The sequence below is a fragment of the Heteronotia binoei genome, chromosome 15 (genome assembly GCF_032191835.1).
Source record: "Heteronotia binoei isolate CCM8104 ecotype False Entrance Well chromosome 15, APGP_CSIRO_Hbin_v1, whole genome shotgun sequence".
Taxonomy (NCBI): domain Eukaryota; kingdom Metazoa; phylum Chordata; class Lepidosauria; order Squamata; family Gekkonidae; genus Heteronotia; species Heteronotia binoei.
This window is the reverse complement of record NC_083237.1, coordinates 64586999-64605320: the sequence shown is the minus strand read 5'-3', so window position 1 is coordinate 64605320 and position 18322 is coordinate 64586999. Positions and strand designations below refer to the sequence as shown.

The following is an 18322-nucleotide window of genomic DNA, read 5'->3' as shown; positions in this document are numbered from 1 at the left end:
ACAAAGGAAGCTCTGGCTCTTTCCCTCCCTCCCCAGGAGTAGGGAGTAGCTTCAGCTAATAGAAGGAAGAGAGGCGCTCAGTAGCTCTGCTGTGCAATTGAGAGAACCTGGCGAAGCAAGCTCTGCCTCCCTCCCTTCCTCCCCAAGGGAGGAGCCTCATCCAATGGAGAAAATAGAGGCTTTGCTCCATAGCTCCTGTGCGATTGAGCAAGCCTTGCAAAGCAAGCTGTGATGCAGAAGGAATCAAGAGAGAGGGAGAAGGAAGCAGATGTCAGCCAGTTGCTCGGGGGTGGGGCTGATAGAAGCCCTCTGGGGGCCTGATTCGGCCCTCGGGCCGCATGTTTGACACCCCTGGTCTAAACAAGCGGGGTGGTAGTGGTTCTAATTGAAGAACTATCTGTGTACTAGGAACCCTGGCCCACGAAATCCAGAGTAAGGAAGCCGGGCTTTGCTTCCAAGGATACGCAGCTGAGCCCTCCAAAATGAAAAATGGACAAAGGAGAAACGGCAGGCAGGAGACAAATCTATTTGCCAATTGGGGAGTTATTAAATATTTAAAGTCGCGGAACTTTCTGGCCTTCGAGATTTTCCATCTCTACCAAATGAGCCACAAAGATATATCTTTAACTAACTCTCTCTCCCTCTCTTTCTCTCACACCTGAAGGAAATTCAGGTGTGACATTCAAGGTGACAAGAGCGTCTCCATTAAAAGTTGACAAGCCGTGCTTTAAATCACACGCTGGCTGTTTCTTTCAAGGGAAAGGTTGGAGGGAGGTGTGGCTGGATATGCGCGAACAGAGAAGTTTGTCGTTAGGGTTTCCGATAACTGCCTTTGCGTATTGGGTGCAATCGGGGTTCTTAAGGCATTTCTACAGCACTTCCCCGAGTGGAGTGAGCTGTAATGAAAGAAAGAGGAGGGCATTTGCAGCTGGGTCTACTCTGTCCTCACCCCTCTTTCCCACTCACTTCTCCTGCCGTCACTGCCCATGGCCTTCACTCTCTTGGCCAGCACAACTGGGAGTACAAACGGTGATCTTTAGTTGTCAGTAAACTGGAGGGTTGCCAATCCCCAGGTGGCAGCAGGGGATCCCCCACTGTGGAGGCTCTCCCCCCGCTTCAGGGTCATCAGAAAGCGGGGCTGAGGGAAATGTCTGCTGGGCACTCCATTATTCCCTATGGAGACCGATTTGCATACAATATAATGGAGAATTGATCTGGGGGTATCTGGGGCTTGGGGGCCCCCTGTTTTTTGAGGTAGAGTCACCAAAGTTTTGGCATAGCATCCAATGCCTCTCCTTAAAGCACCCTCCAGGTTTCAAAAAGTTTGGACTTGGGGGTCCAATTCTATGATCCCCAAAAGAAGGTGCCCCTATCCTTCATTATTTCCAGTGGAGGGATGACATTTAAAAGGTGTGCAGTCCCTTTGGTATAGTGGTTAAGTGTGTAGACGTTTATCTGGGATAGGCGAGTTTGATTCCTCACTTCTCCACGTGCAGTTGCTGGAATGACCTTGGGTCAGCCATAGCTCTCGCAGAGTTGTCCTTGAAAGGGCAGCTTCTGGGAGAGCTCTCTCAGCCCCACCCACCTCACAGGGTGTCTGTTGTGGGGGAGGAAGGGAAAGGAGATTGTAAACTGCTCTGAGACTGATTCAGAGAGAAGGGCGAGGTATAAATCTACAGTCTTCTTCTTCTTCTAAATACGATGGCCCGAACTCCCTTTGGAGTTCAATTATGCTCATTACAACCTTGATCTTGGCTCCACCCCAAAGTCCCCAGATATTTCTTGAACCCTGTGCACTTCCTCCTCTTCCGAAACAGAGCCTAAGGATCCTCTTCAAGGACAGGCTGGGAGATTTATGAATGAGTCTTCAAAGCCCTTCAAAAAAGTAAATAGGAGACACAGGGAGGGGGAAAAAACCCCAAATAAGGAAGGTTAACCCTTTCTCAGGCATGCAGGTTTGCAGACTGAACCCAACCTATTGACCCAGGCTGGGTTCTTGTTAGAGCTGCGCGAGAAACAAAATAAGCAGGCCAAGGGAGAACTGAGCTGTGAATTGTGAAGTCCCCTCCCTTCCAAATCTGCCCCTGCCAAGGACTAATTGGGCAATCTTGGGCCATCTCTACTCTCAGCCCCACCTACAGCAACTACCTGTTGGGGAAGAGGAAGGGAAGGCAACTGGAAGCCACCGTGGGACTCCTTAAGGCAGGGGTGTCAAACATGTGGCCTGAGAGCAGAATCAGACCCCTATCAGCCCCCTGAGCAACTGGCTGTCATCTGCTTCCTTCTTCCTCTCTCTTGCTTCCTTCTGCATCACAGCTTGCTTTGCCAGGCTTGCTCAACTGCACAGGAGCTACAGAGCAAAGCCTCTGTTTTCTCCATTGGCTGAATCTCCCCCCCTTGGGGAAGAAAGGAGGAGGAAGAGCTTGCTTTGCCAGGCTCTCTCAATTGCACAGCGGAGCTACTGAGCAAAGCCTCTCTTCCTTCTATTGGCTGAGGCTCTTCCCCCTCCTGGTCTCCTGGGGAAGGGAGGAAAGAGCCAGAGCTTCCTTTGCCCAGTTCCCTGGATCCCATGGGAGAGATACGAAGAAAGCACCTTTAACGCCAATGAGTGCTAATGTTTCAAGCATGTTTTTTTAAAAATATATTTAATTGTGTTTGTCTGTATCCTTTATAAAGTTTATGTCTCTGCTACCTAATTTTAAATAGGAACGCACATGGCCTGCTCTGACAAGGTTGCATTCATGTCAGATCCATCCCTCGTAACAACACCCCTGACTTAAGGGAAAGAAAAGTGGGGCATAAAACTCTTCTTCTTCCGAATAAGGACTCCAGCTTTCCTTCCCCCAAACCCAGCAGACCCAGTGTCTCCTCGCGAGTAGGTCCAGTGCACAGCAAACAAAGATACAGAGAACCCTGTACAAATCCCTCAGAACGGCCGAGGAGGAATTCAATGTGAAACGGTTGGGTTTCCTGCCCTTCTTTGTCTTTGTGGCTGGGAGTTTCTGTTGGGTTTCCGATGCAATTTCACTTCCTGTTGTCATGAGTTAATTAAGTGTTTGTGTATGCATGCTGATGTTTAGCCAGTGAGTAGGTAGAGCCAATGAGAATGTGTGCATGTACTTCCCGCCAAGGCTAGGTGTCAATATGCGTAGTGACCATTGAGGGAGAGCCCTAATAGGCTAATCCATATATTTGGGTGGTGGTCTAGGGGGAAAACATTTGGTCAGTTTTATTGCCCTTTGTGTTAAGCCCTAGATCTCCAGGCAGTTGAAGTTAAGACTCGAGAGAGTCAAGATGTAGCCTAGAAGCTAGACAGGATATTGAATCCTTCTTTGTTTTCTAGAAATCCCAGTCATACCTTTTCCTCATTAGTAAAGTAAACTACTTTGTTTCTTAAGCTAAACCGTGTGCCTGGCTGTTATTCGCGGTTCTCTCCATGTTACTCTGCTAATTGTATATCTAAACCCCAATAGTTTCCCAGAAGCTTACTGGGGTTTCCTCATTAAGAAGCACAGAAAGATCAGTGGGGAGAATGTAGGGCGTTCAAGGGTGCTCTTGCTGTCCATGGGGCACAGGTCAGGCTGGTGAAAGCCAAGACGCTCGGCTGAGTGTGCCTGCGCCTTTCCTCCAGCCCCACAATCTTGTGCAAATCATGGAAGCTCCACAACAGACATCCAGCATTCCTTAGGCTGCTGCAGGAAGGATCCACTAGAAGGAGGAAGGAAATCACTGCTTGAGCTGACCTCTGGTCTCTGCTTGCCAGCAGACCTGGAGGGAAATGCCCTGCCCATGAATCGAGAGAGGCTCGATGTGTAGAAAGGGGCAGCTGAAGCCAGGCTGATCCTGCCACTAGGCAAATGACCTAGGGGAGGGGTCCCCAACCCCCGGGCCATGGACTGGTATCCGTCTGTGGTCCGTTAGCAATTGGCCCGTGGAGAGAGGCGGAGGCACCACACCGCCCCGTCCCCTGCCCAGGACCCGGATGGATGAAAGAGGCAGCGTGGCCTTGCTCCAAAGCACCGCCTCTTTCATCCGCCTGGGTTCTGGGCAGGTGGAAGGGGCAGCCAGTAGTGACCTTCACCTACCAGAGAGCCAATTTGGTGTAGCGGTTGAGTGTGTGGACTCTTATCGGGGAGAGCCAGTTTGGTGTAGCGGTTAAGTGTGCAGACTCTTCTCTGGGAGAGCCAGTTTGGTGCAGCGGTTAAGTGCGTGGACTCTTCTCTGGCAGAGCCAGTTTGGTGTAGCAGTTAAGTGTGTGGACTCTTCTCTGGGAGAGCCAGTTTGGTGTAGCGGTTGAGTGTGTGGACTCTTCTCTGGGAGAGCCAGTTTGGTGTAGCGGTTGAGTGTGTGGACTCTTATCGGGGAGAGCCAGTTTGGTGTAGCGGTTGAGTGTGTGGACTCTTATCTGGGAGAGCCAGTTTGGTGTAGCGGTTGAGTGTGTGGACTCTTCTCTGGGAGAGCCAGTTTGGTGTAGCGGTTGAGTGTGTGGACTCTTCTCTGGGAGAGCCAGTTTGGTGTAGCGGTTGAGTGTGTGGACTCTTATCGGGGAGAGCCAGTTTGGTGTAGCGGTTGAGTGTGTGGACTCTTATCGGGGAGAGCCAGTTTGGTGTAGCGGTTGAGTGTGTGGACTCTTCTCTGGGAGAGCCAGTTTGGCGTAGCGGTTAAGTGCGCGGACTCTTCTCTGGAAGAGCCAGTTTGGTGTAGCGGTTAAGTGCGTGGACTCTTCTCTGGGAGAGCCAGTTTGGTGTAGCGGTTAAGTGCGCGGACTCTTCTCTGGGAGAGCCAGTTTGGTGTAGCGGTTAAGTGTGCGGACACTTCTCTGGGAGAGCCAGTTTGGTGTAGCGGTTAAGTGTGTGGACACTTCTCTGGGAGAGCCAGTTTGGTGTAGCGGTTGAGTGTGTGGACTCTTATCTGGGAGAGCCAGTTTGGTGTAGCGGTTAAGTGTGCAGACTCTTCTCTGGGAGAGCCAGTTTGGTGTAGCGGTTAAGTGTGTGGACACTTCTCTGGGAGAGCCAGTTTGGTGTAGCGGTTGAGTGTGTGGACTCTTCTCTGGGAGAGCCAGTTTGGTGTAGCGGTTAAGTGCGCAGACTCTTCTCTGGGAGAGCCAGTTTGGTGTAGCGGTTAAGTGCGTGGACTCTTCTCTGGGAGAGCCAGTTTGGTGTAGCGGTTGAGTGTGTGGACTCTTCTCTGGGAGAGCCAGTTTGGTGTAGCGGTTAAGTGTGTGGACACTTCTCTGGGAGAGCCAGTTTGGTGTAGCGGTTAAGTGTGTGGACACTGCTCTGGGAGAGCCAGTTTGGTGTAGCGGTTGAGTGTGTGGACTCTTATCTGGGAGAGGCAGTTTGGTGTAGCGGTTGAGTGTGTGGACTCTTCTCTGGGAGAGCCAGTTTGGTGTAGCGGTTGAGTGCGCGGACACTTCTCTGGGAGAGCCAGTTTGGTGTAGCGGTTAAGTGCGTGGATTCTTCTCTGGGAGAGCCAGTTTGGTGTAGCGGTTAAGTGCGCGGACTCTTTTCTGGGAGAGCCAGTTTGGTGTAGCGGTTAAGTGCGCGGACTCTTCTCTGGGAGAGCCAGTTTGGTATAGTGGTTAAGTGCGTGGACTTTCTCTGAGAGAGCCAGTTTGGTGTAGCGGTTAAGTGTGCAGACTCTTCTCTGGGAGAGCCAGTTTGGTGTAGCAGTTAAGTGCGCAGACTCTTCTCTGGGAGAGCCAGTTTGGTGTAGCGGTTAAGTGCGTGGACTCTTCTCTGGGAGAGACAGTTTGGTGTAGCGGTTAAGTGCGTGGACTCTTCTCTGGGATAGCCAGTTTGGTGTAGCGGTTAAGTGCGTGGATTCTTCTCTGGGAGAGCCAGTTTGGTGTAGCGGTTAAGTGCGCGGACTCTTTTCTGGGAGAGCCAGTTTGGTGTAGCAGTTAAGTGCGCGGACTCTTCTCTGGGAGAGCCAGTTTGGTATAGTGGTTAAGTGCGTGGACTTTCTCTGAGAGAGCCAGTTTGGTGTAGCGGTTAAGTGTGCAGACTCTTCTCTGGGAGAGCCAGTTTGGTGTAGCAGTTAAGTGCGCAGACTCTTCTCTGGGAGAGCCAGTTTGGTGTAGCGGTTAAGTGCGCGGACTCTTCTCTGGGAGAGACAGTTTGGTGTAGCGGTTAAGTGCGTGGACTCTTCTCTGGGATAGCCAGTTTGGTGTAGCGGTTAAGTGCGTGGATTCTTCTCTGGGAGAGCCAGTTTGGTGTAGCGGTTAAGTGCGTGGACTCTTCTCTGGGAGAGCCAGTTTGCTGTAGTGGTTAAGTGCGTGGACTCTTCTCTGGAAGAGCCAGTTTGGTGTAGCGGTTAAGTGTGTGGACTCTTCTCTGGGAGAGCCAGTTTGGTGTAGCGGTTAAGTGTGCGGACTCTTATCTGGGAGAGCCAGTTTTGTGTAGTGGTTAAGTGTGTGGACTCTTATCTGGGAGAGCCAGTTTGGTGTAGCGGTTAAGTGTGTGGACTCTTATCTGGGAGAACCATTTTTTGGTTTCTTGCTCCTCCACTTGCAGCTGCTGGAATGGCCTTGGGCGAGCCATAGCTCTGGCAGGAGTTGTCCTCGAAAGGGCAGCTGCTGTAAGAGCTCTCTCAGCCCCACCCACCTCACAGGGTGTCTGTGGTGGGGGAAGAAAATATAGGCGATTGTAAGCCGCTCTGAGTCTCTGATCCAGAGAGAAGGGCGGGGTGTAAATCTGCAATTCTTCTTCTTCTGCCCCTCATTTAAAGACCCCCATGGGGGAGCATGGATGGGACATGGCCGCCCCCCGGGGTGGCAAAAAAACCAGCACCCCTTCTCCCACTGGTCCGTGGAAAAACTGTCTTCCACAAAACCGGTCCCTGGTGCCAAAAAGGGTTGGGAGCCTAGGGCATTGGTCTTCTGGGGGTGCTGAATAGGGTGCCCCCCCATGTGACTCAGTGCGGGGTGGGGGGCGCCAGAAGTTAGCTTTGCCCAGGTGCCAGACAGTCTCAGGCCAGCCCTGACAGAAGCTTTTCAAGGGCTGGAGATAAATAAAATCCCATTCACTTTCTATGAAGGGGGGGGGGTTGTTTCCTGTCAAGGAAGTCTTCGCTTTCAGCTTTAGAGGGGCTACAAGCGATGCACAGTCAAAGCGGTCCCACTGTAAGCAAATGCCGCATGTGGTTGGCAAGCGACCGTGCGCTTCGTTTTCTTTTTGCACTCCTAGAACACAAGGTTTTAGCATCAGTGTAACGAAGGAAGATCCAAGTAGGTAGCTGTGTTGGTCTGAAGTAGCAGAACAAAATAGGAGTAAATTGCACCTTTAAGACCAACTTAGTTTTATTCAGAAGCTTTCGTGTGCTCTAAGCACACTTCATCAGATGAGGAATCCGGCACTGTGAGCAGAGCCGTACATAGCTGGTAGGCGGTGGCCCAGAATGCAAAATGGTACAGATTTAAGAACCGATGACAGAATAGTAAAATTACCTGGTAGGCAGTGGTTTAGAATGTAAAATGGTACAATGACAGAATGGTAAAATTAACAAATTGAGCAAACCTTTGATCTGAGTAGCATGAGCACGCGAAAGCAACAAAACAGTAATATGTCAAAATGTGACCGTGTCTGTCAATGACTCTTAAGAGCACACGAAAGCTTACGTTCTGAATAAAACGAAGATGGTCTTAAAGGTGCAATCGACTCCTATTTTGTAACGAAGGAAGTCTTGGATGGAAACTAAAACTTTATCTGTGTGTGTGTGGGGGGGAAACAGGCTCAGTGAAAAGAATTATTCAGGTGGGAGCTGCATTGGTCTGTAGCAGCAGAACCAAATTTGAATTGAGTGTCACCTTTAAGACCAACGTTCTGGGTCTAAACTTTTGAGTGCACACACAGGAACAAAATTTTGTTGATCGTAGAATCATAGCGTTGGAAGGAACCTCCAGGGTCATCTAGTCCAACCCCCTGCACAATGGAGGAAACTCACAAACACCTCCCCCTAAATTCACAAGATCTTCATTGCTGTCAGATGGCCATCTAGTCTCTGTTTAAAAACCTCCAAGGAAGGAGAGCCCACCACCTCCTGAGGAAGCATGTTCCACTGAAGAACCACTCTAACGGTCAGGAAGTTCTTCCTAATGTTGAACCAGAAACTCTTTTGATTTAATTTCAACCCATTGGTTCTGGTCCTACCTTCGGGGGGCCACAGAAAGCAATTCCATCATCCTTGAAGATGACAGCCCTTCAAGTACTTGAAGATGGTGATCATATCACCGCTCAGCCACCTTCTCTCCAGGCTAAACATCCCCAGCTCCTTCAACCTTTCTTCATAGGACTTGGTCTCCAGACCCCTCACCATCTTCGTTGCCCTCCTCTGTTCCTGTTCTAGCTTGTCTATATCCTTCTTAAAATGTGGTGCCCAAAAGACCTCACCAGAGCAGAGTAAAGCGATACCATCACTTCACATGATCTTAAAGGTGACACCAGACTCAAGCCTTATTCAGTAAAAAGAAGGCATTCTCCACATGTGCTGGAGGAGGACACCCCAAGCCTTCACTCCAGCAAAGTTCAGCCCTGAAACCTGTATTGAAACCACCCCGCAAGATGTTCTGCAACAGTCAAAGAGTGACTTGAAGAGGCATGAGTGGCTCTCTGTCACCCCTGAGCAGCCACATTTATGCTTCACGTCTCTGGGATTTGAGACCAGCTCGAGCTCCTGCTGTTCTCCTTTGTGAAATTGTGGTTTGCAAAGCTTCCAAAATGGGGCTGAAATCTGAAACATAATAGCGGGGTGTTGGAGGAAAACCAGACAGAAGGGAAGGCATCCTAGTGGGGAAAAAGCTTTCGAGGCCTGCCCAAACCTGGCTTTTAAGAAGAGAATTGGCAGGAAAGGAGGAGTCTTCTCTTTACTCACTGTCTTCCTTGACATTAGGAAAGAAAAAAGCCCTTCAGCTTTAGTACACAGGCCGGAGAGACAGCCACGAACCATATTCCTGGTATGGGATGCAGAGCAACCAGCTAAGTCCTCTTTGTGGCTGGCCAGTTGTTAGCCCGGCAGCTGTGTGACAGACAGAAGTTCAGTCCCTCTCCAGACACCTGCAGTCTTCCAGGAAAGACAAAGGGCACTTGTGGCTTATTTGCTTTTCATGGAGTCGTTAAAGGGCTGAAGGTCTTCCAGATAGATGAAGAAGAGAGAGAAGAGACTGGATTTCTACCCCACCCTCCACCTGGAGTCTCAGAGCAGCTTACAATCACCTCTCCTCACAACAGACACTCTGTGAGGGAGGTGGGGCTGAGAGAGCTCTCGGAGAAGAGCTCTCAGAGAACTGTGACCGACCCAAGATCATACCAGCAGGTGCATGTCGAGGAAGAGTGGGGAATCAAATCCTAGATTACAGTCTGCTGCTCGGAACGGGGCTACAGTTGCCTCCGGAAGGCTGCCGTGGAGGAAAGAGCTGGAGGTATGGCCAAGGGAATGAAGGCCCCTGCCATGCTACTAAGAATTCATGCGAGAACTTCCGAGAAGATGCTGAAACCAGGCTGTGACTTTGCAAGGGCGGATCACTCCATGGTAAAAACTTAACGACAAAAAGCAGCTGAAGATGCCCAAGAAAGATCTCGTCTGTAATACCGGACCTGAGTACACACCATATCCTCCCTGCGTCCTTAATGACTCTGCCATGAGGACTTTGAATCAGACATGCCTTGCCTGGAGCTGAATCCCTAAGCCCTTGTGGGCCCACTCCAGGCCGGGGCACCCGGGGAAATGGGACTCCAGCCTCTCCTCCCTGTGTCGTTTTTCTGAGCTGAAACAGCCCCCTCCCCACCCAGCCACTTCTTAGGAAACTGGGGGAAGTATTGTGAGACGAACCCTTCAAGGTTAACTATCGAGGCATGTCTGCTCAACAGAATGCAGCACTGAGAACCCAATCCCAGGCTCCCAGGGGTTGCACGTAGGGCAGGCCCTCCACTAGGCAAACTAGGTGATCGCCTAGGACGCTGGCCTTCTGGGGGTGCCAAATAGGGTACCCCCCCATGTGACTCGGTGATGTTATCAGCGCAGGGAGGGGCCAAGAAGTTAGCCCTGATTGCACAAGAGACTGAAGACTCTACCGGTGTTGATATCTCGCTAGTAATTGTACCAGCACAGTCCCTGGCAGCACTTTACTCATTGACTTCATCTATACACCACAGTCCCTGCCCCCCCTCTCCGTGAGGACCATAGACAGAAGAAGATGAAGAAGATAGAAGATATTGGATTTATATCCCGCCCTCAGAGCGGCTCACAATCTCCTTTCCCTTCCTCCTTCACAACAGACACCCTGTGAGGTGGGTGGGGCTGGAGAGGGCTCTCACAGCAGCTGCCCTTTCAAGGACAGAGACTCAGAGCGGCTCACCATCTCCTTTCCCTTCCTCCCCCACAACAGACACCCTGTGAGGTGGGTGGGGCTGGAGAGGGCTCTCACAGCAGCTGCCCTTTCAAGGACAGAGACTCAGAGTGGCTCACCATCTCCTTTCCCTTCCTCCCCCACAAAAGACACCCTGTGAGGTGGGTGGGGCTGGAGAGGGCTCTCACAGCAGCTGCCCTTTCAAGGACAGAGACTCAGAGCGGCTCACAATCTCCTTTCCTTTCCTCCCCCACAACAGACACCCTGTGAGGTGGGTGGGGCTGAGAGGGCTCTCACAGCAGCTGCCCTTTCAAGAACAGAGCCTCAGAGAGGACTACAATCTCCTTTCCCTTCCTCCCCCACAACAGACACCCTGTGAGGTGGGTGGGGCTGGAGAGGGCTCTCACAGCAGCTGCCCTTTCAAGGACAGAGACTCAGAGCGGCTCACAATCTCCTTTCCTTTCCTCCCCCACAACAGACACCCTGTGAGGTGGGTGGGGCTGAGAGGGCTCTCACAGCAGCTGCCCTTTCAAGAACAGAGCCTCAGAGAGGCCTACAATCTCCTTTCCCTTCCTCCCCCACAACAGACACCCTGTAAGGTGGGTGGGGCTGGAGAGGGCTCTCACAGCAGCTGCCCTTTCAAGGACAGAGACTCAGAGCAGCTCACAATCTCCTTCCCCTTCCTCCCCCACAACAGACACCCTGTGAGGTGGGTGGGGCTGAGAGGGCTCTCACAGCAGCTGCCCTTTCAAGAACAGAGCCTCAGAGAGGCCTACAATCTCCTTTCCCTTCCTCCCCCACAACAGACACCCTGTGAGGTGGGTGGGGCTGAGAGGGCTCTCCCAGAAGCTGCCCTTTCAAGGACAACCTCTGCCAGAGCTCTCGCTGACCCAAGGCCATGCCAGCAGGTGCAAGTGGAGGAGTGGGGAATCAAACCCGGTTCTCCCAGATAAGAGTCCGCGCACTTAACCACTACACCAAACTGACAGCTGGCATCGTTCTCTCTTCCTCAACTTTATCTTCAGAACAACCCCATGAGGTAGATGAGACGGTGAGAGTGTAACTTGCCCAAGGGCACCTAGCAAGCTTCCACGGCAGATTGGGGATTCGAACTTGGGTCTTCCAGATCCTCGTCTAACCATTGCGCCACGCTGGCTCTCTCAGTGAGTTCCCAACTCAATGGATGTTTCCAGCAGGGGAAGACGGCAGTTGAATGTAAGAAGAGAGAGGCCAGAACTGCTACGAAGCTGCTTCTGTTGTGCTGCAGAAATCCAGGGTGTTCAAATGGGATGCGCATGTTCAGAGGCACTCTTGTTCCTTCGCACAGTCAGAGGCTGAGCACTACAGTTCAAACGAGGTCTCCCAGCGTAGCAAACCGGATGGCACCCATTTCTCTTTCTCCCCCGCTCCCACTTTTATGTGACCTTTGGTTATGGATATTGAAGATACGCTTGTGAAATCCATCAGATCATTTCTGGTCACTTTTGCACATTTCTAAGAGGGAAATCATCTGGGAGCCGGCACACCAAATGCCACGCAGTGGTAGGCAAAAGGAAACATGACCTTCAAAGAAAGATATTCTCTCCCCCCCGCCCCTTTCTTGAACACTTTTGTGCTCTTAAACCCTGAAAAGACTCCCCTCGCCCCTCCAGTAAATGGAAATAATATACTTTTCTATTTGTGGACGATAGCACTTGAAGTATCTGGCCAGAAGGAATTGTTCCCGGCTGTTTCTGTGGAAACTTGAAAGCAGGGTAAACAGCACAAGGCCCCGAAAGACGCATGTGCTCCCTCCCAACCGGTACACATGTCCTTTACTTTACACTTAGGATCATGCCATACAGATGAATCATCCTTGGATGTACCAGCACCCTGCTGCACTCATGGGGTGGGGGGGTGGGGGTGAGAATTCTCACCCTTTCAGTGCAGACCTCTGACTGAAACGGGGCTTCTAAGAAGCAGCGTTGGGGGCAGGTCCAGGGGCCTGGTCTTCAGCGTTAATTCGGAGCACAAAGGTGTGAGCCTTCCGTTTGTGGGAGCATCTCGGGTTTTCAGCAGAGCCGAGCGATGGCTGAAGGGAAGCGCACGGACCAAAGAAGACAGAGATGGATCTGCGAGGGGATCCAACATGAAAAGCAAGTCTGTGGAGGCCGGGCTTAATTATGAAATTCAATTAGAAAGCATCAAGACTCCTTTGCCGGCCCCCCTCTGGAAGGATTAACCGGTGCTATCGCAAAGGGGCAGTTTGATTAAGAAGAAAACAGCGGGGCTGGCAGGAACATATGAAGCTGCCTTCTACTGAATCAGACCCTCGGTCCATCAAAGTCAGTATTGTCTACTCAGACTGGCAGTGGCTCTCCAGGGTCTCAAGCTGAGGTTTTTCACCCCTACTTGCCTGGACCCGTTTTGGAGATGCCAGGGATTGAACCTGGGACCTTCTGCTTCCCAAGCAGATGCTCTACCACTGAGCCACCGTCCCTCCCCAGAATTCCAGGCCCTCCAGAATTCGCCCAGTCCTTTCCTTCTCCCACTCCCCCCCCCTTTTGTTTTTAAATGACCTGAAACGATTTCTAGTTTGGAAAACTCTCCTTGACCGATGCCCGCCTGCTTCAAAGTGCCAAAAGATTTATAAACAAAACAGCTCCCAAAGATTTTAAAATAGTTTTTTAACATCCTGGACACCGCATCTGCTCAGTCATGTCTCCAGCTTTATTTTCCCGCATTTTGATTAAAGAATCCTGTACAGGACATGGAAGGAAAACGCAATGGGATGGCAGAAGAAATTTCCGCAGAAGAGTGGTAGAGAAAGAGGGGCTATAAATGGGATTCTCGATGTAAAAGGCCCTGCCCTGGAAGACCTACCCAGGCTAGCCTGATCTCATCACATCTCAGAATCTAAGCAGGAGAGTATTGGATGGGAAACAACCGGGGTCGCTATGCAGAGGCAGGCAATGGCAAGCCACCTCTGAACATCTCTTGCCTTGGAAACCCCACAAGGTCTTCATAAGTCATAAGAACATCAGAGAAGCCTTGTTGGATCAGGCCAGTGGCCCATCCAGTCCAACACTTTGTGTCACATAAGAGAAGCCCTGTTGGATCAGGCCAGTGGCCCATCCAGTCCAACACTTTGTGTCACATAAGAGAAGCCATGTTGGATCAGGCCAGTGGCCCATCCAGTCCAACACTCTGTGTCACATAAGAACATAAGAGAAGCCTTGTTGGATTAGGCCAGTGGCCCATCCAGTCCAACACTTTGTGTCACATAAGAGAAGCCCTGTTGGATCAGGCCAGTGGCCCATCCAGTCCAACACTTTGTGTCACATAAGAGAAGCCCTGTTGGATCAGGCCAGTGGCCCATCCAGTCCAACACTTTGTGTCACATAAGAGAAGCCCTGTTGGATCAGGCCAGTGGCCCATCCAGTCCAACACTTTGTGTCACATAAGAGAAGCCATGTTGGATCAGGCCAGCGGCCCATCCAGTCCAACACTCTGTGTCACATAAGAGAAGCCTTGTTGGATTAGGCCAGTGGCCCATCCAGTCCAACACTCTGTGTCACAGAAGAACATAAGAGAAGCCTTGTTGGATTAGGCCAATGGCCCATCCAGTCCAACACTCTGTGTCACATAAGAACAAAAGAGAAGCTATGTTGGATCAGGCCAGTGGCCCATCCAGTCCAACACTCTGTGTCACAGAAGAACATAAGAGAAGCCATGTTGGATCAGGCCAGTGGCCCATCCAGTCCAACATTCTGTGTCACATAAGAACAAAAGAGAAGCCATGTTGGATCAGGCCAGTGGCCCATCCAGTCCAACACTCTGTGTCACAGAAGAACATAAGAGAAGCCCTGTTGGATCAGGCCAAGGGCCCACCCAGTCCAACACTCTGTGTCACATAAGAACATAAGAGAAGCCATGTTGGATCAGCCAATGGCCCTCCAGTCCAACACTCTGTGTTACAGAAGAACATAAGAGAAGCCATGTTGGATCAGGCCAATGGCCCATCCAGTCCAAGACTCTGTGTCACACAGTGGCCAAAAAACCCAAGTGCCATCAGGAGGTCCATCAGTTGGGCCAGACACTAGAAGCCCTCCCACTGTGGCCCCCATCAAGCACCAAGAATACTGAGCATCACTGCCCCAGACAGAGAGTTCCAACAACACGCTGTGGCTAATAGCCCCTGATAGACCTCTGCTCCAGATGTTTATCCAATCCCCTCTTGAAGCTGGCTATGCTTGCAGCCACCACTCCTCCTGTGGCAGTGAATTCCACGTGTGAATCACCCTTTGAGTGAAGTAGGACTTCCTTTGATCCGTTCTAACCTGACTGCTCAGCAATTTCATGGAGTGTCCATGAGTTCTTGTATTGTGAGAAAAGGAGAAAAGGAATTCTTTCTCTACCCTATCAGTGGCAACTTGATGGCCCTCTCCTCCCAGACCAGATACCCCAGGAAGTGGAAGGGCTCTTGCTGACAACCCCCTTCCCCAGAGCGTGGAGCCAGAGGGGAACCCGTCCCCCAGGAGAGGAGCTGGAAGCGGCTCCTTGATGGGGGAGGACACTGCACCCGCCTCCCCCCCCGTAGGTCCCTGCTCTCCGCAGCTGGGTGTTCTAGATAACAGTTGCCAATCTTCATTCTTAATTAATGGGGAAGGAGGGAGGGAGGGAGGGAGGGAAGGAAGGAAGGAGGAAGGAAGGAAGGAAGGAAGGAAGGAAGGAAGGAAGGAAGGAAGGAGAGGAGGGAGGGAGGGAGAGAAGGAAGGGAAGGAGGAGGAGGAGGGAGAGGAGGAAAGAAGGAAGAAGGGAGGGAAGGAAAGAAGGAAGAAAAGAAGGAAGGAGGGAGGAGAGAGAGATGGAGGGAGGGAGGGAAGGAAGGAAGGAGGAAGGGAGGGAAGGAAGGAGGGAGGGAGGGAGAGAGGGAAGGAAGAAGGGGGGAAAGAAGGAGGGAGGAAGAGAAGGGAGGAAGGATGGAAGGAGGGAGGGAAGGAAGGAAGGAAGGAAGGAAGGAGGAAGGAAGAGAAGGAAGGAAGGAAAGAGGAGAGAAGGAGGGAGGGAAAGAAGGAGGGAGGAAGAGAAGGATGGAAGGAGGGAGGGAGGGAAGGAAGGAAGGAGGAGGGAAGGAGGGAGGGAGGGAGGGAAAGAAGGAGGGAGGAAGAGAAGGAGGGAAGGAAGGAAAGAAGGAGGGAGGGAGAGAAGGAAGGAAGGAAGGAAGGAGGGAGGAAGAGAAGGAAGGAAGGATGGAAGGAGGGAGGGAGGGAAGGAAGGAAGGAAGGAGGGAAGGAAGGAGGGAGGAAGAGAAGGAAGCAAGGAAGGAGGGGGGGAGGAAAAGAAGGAGGGAGGAAGAGAAGGAAGGAAGGATGGAAGGAGGGAGGGAAGGAAGGAGGGAGGGAGGGAAGGAAGGAAGGAAGGAAGGAAGGAAGGAAGGAAGGAAGGAAGGGAAGGAGGGAGGAAGAGAAGGAAGGAAGGAAGGAAGGAAGGAAGGAAGGAAGGAGGGAGGGAGGGAGGGAGGGAGGGAGGGAGAGAAGGAAGGAAGGAAGGAGGAAGGAAAGAGAGAAAGAAGGAGGGAAGAATGGAAGGAAGGATTCTTGCAGCTCTGCCACTTGCAACTACGACCTAAACCTGTCAAACCTTTTTCCTCTCTCTTGACTGCCCCCCCCCCGCGTTTACTTTTCCCCCACCGGCCAAGAGTTCTGTCGGGCTCGCAAGCCGGCCCCGGTTGCGGGCGATTGCGCTGGGCGCGGGTGAAAGCGTCCGGTTCCGTGTGCCTGCCGTGCGGGGCTTCCGCGCAGCGTCCTACCTGCCCGTTCTTGCAGAGGTCTGCCCACATGGAGGTGCCGTCGCCGCCGCGCATGAGGACGTGGTAGGTGAAGAAGTAGGTGCGGGGACGTTGCAGGTGAACTTGCCGGTGGCGGCCTCGTAGTTGTTGCCCAGGTTGGTGACGACGTCGTCGAACTTGAGCACCTCGTAGCCCTCGTGCGGGTTCTTGAGGCCGGCGTAGAAGGCCACGCGGGGCACGGTGCTGTAGGTGGCCGCGCTGATGGCGCCGCTGGCGAGGGCGGGCCCGGGCGGGCCGGGGGGTCCCGCTTGCCCGGGGGGCCCCTTCTCGCCGGGGGGTCCTGCGGGGCCTGGGGGTCCGGGCTCGCCGGGGGGTCCGGGCTTGCCGGGGCGTCCGGGCTTGCCCTGGGGCCCGTGCAGGAGGGTGGAGGGGGGCGCGGGGGCGGCGCTGGCGCTGGGGGGGGCGGCGTAGGGCTGGCAGACCATGCGGCAGGCGCCGAGCATCTCGTAGTGCGCGCCCTCCAGGCCGGCCGAGCTCACGAGCACGGGGATGAGCACCACCAGCAGCAGCAGCATCACCACCCCCGCCGCCGCCGCCGCCAAAGTTTTCTTGCCCGGGCTCAGCCGCGGCGGCAGGGCCTGCTGGACGCGCTGCCTCCCCGCGCCGGGAATGGTGGCGGCGGACGGAGCGGAGGCACCAGGAGAACCAGCCCGAGCCTCGAGGGGGCGGACGGACGGCCCGGGAGCTCGCAGCCGCCCGGAGGGGCGTTCCGAGGTGGGCGCGCTTGGAGACAAGCGGCGCGGGAGGCCACTGGACGGGGCTCCGAAGGCACCGGCGAAGGGGAAGCCGCCCGACCGAGGGGAGCCGGCGCCGGGCTGCTGCGGTGTGCGCGCTCCTCGCTCTGCCTGCGCTCAGCGCCTCTCCGCCAGAGCCTCGCATCGATTCTCTCCCGCCCCTTCGAGGGGAGGCCGTCTGGCAGGCGGGGAGGGGGGAGGAGGAGAGGGAGGGAGGGAGGGAGGGAGGGAGAGAGGGGACGGCGCCCCCCCCCCCAGACAGCCGCTTGGGCTTCCCCGGGGGCGCCCACGCCGGGCGGAGCCTCCCAGCCCCGACGGCTCCCGAGCGACTGCCTGCCTGGCTGGCCCGGCGGGGGATTCCCGGGAGCTGTCCGCCCAAGGGGGGTGCTGAAGGGAACCCGCCGGCGTCTCCTGGGCCAGGCTGGGTTCGCCTCTCTGGAGCCGGGCCCCACGCCTGGGACGCCCCGTCTTCCTTAGGGCAGCACGACTAGGTGGGCGCTTGCGGGCTCGTGAAGGGCTTGAAACGCACTTGCGCGGGTCGGTTGGCTCTGCTGCTCGTCGGGTGACTTTGGGGAAAGAGGAACCCGGGCTCCAAACGGGTCTAGACGGCGCTGTGCCGTCTCCGCGCCGACGGACCCTTTGCTTCTTCAGTCACTGGCACCGGTATCTTCCTCCCCACAGCAGACACCCTGTGAGGTGGGTGGGACTGAGAGGGCTCTCACAGCAGCTGCCCTGGTCCAGAAGGAAACCCTCTCCGGAGACCTCCCGATGAGCTCCTTGGGCAGAGTCCAGGACCTCAGACCTGAAGACAGACCGACTTGCAGGGCTGAGTCCTGGAACAGAACCAGCCAGTCTCCTGGAAGACCTCGGAGGGAACCACGGCTGGATGACATTACCGTTCAGGGGTCTTTTATCTGGCAGAAACCCTAGACAGAAAGGCGGCTTAACCATCAGTGGCTATTAGGCACAGTGTGTGTGTGTATTATATATATATAATTATATATAAATGTTTTGCCACTGTGTGACACAGACTGTTGGACTGGATGGGCCATTGACCTGATCTAACATGGCTTCTCTTATGTTCTTTATCCCAACCAATGTTCCCTCTTAGCTGCAGAGTCTTGTGAGCGGTGCTCCCTCGAAGCTGAGTTAGTGTGAACTAGCTCACAATTTTTAAGCTCAGGAGAAATGGCCCCAGAGCAAACTAATGGATGCAGGAGCTCACAACTGTAATGCCAGGAGCTCACAAAGTAGAGTTTTTGCTCACAGGACTCCGCGGCTTAGAGGGAGTATCGCTTGTGAGCAAAAATTCTACTTTGTGAGCTCCTGGCTTTAAAGCTGTGAGCTATTGCATAAATTATAGTGCTCTGGGGCCATTCTTCCTGAGCTAAGACAAAAATGTGTGAGCTGGAG

The 18322-nt window shown here is 53.4% G+C and overlaps 1 protein-coding gene across 1 annotated transcript in view; it reads right to left on the bottom strand.

The window, feature by feature from the left end:
- LOC132583994 (C1q-related factor-like) overlaps nt 1–16690 on the bottom strand; it is a 59260-nt gene extending 42570 nt beyond the window's left edge. Inside the window, 2 exon segments of the mRNA XM_060255758.1 lie at nt 16137–16219; nt 16222–16690. Of these exon segments, the coding sequence (XP_060111741.1) occupies nt 16137–16219; nt 16222–16690 (552 nt within the window).
- Nucleotides 16691–18322: the final 1632 nt, after the last annotated feature.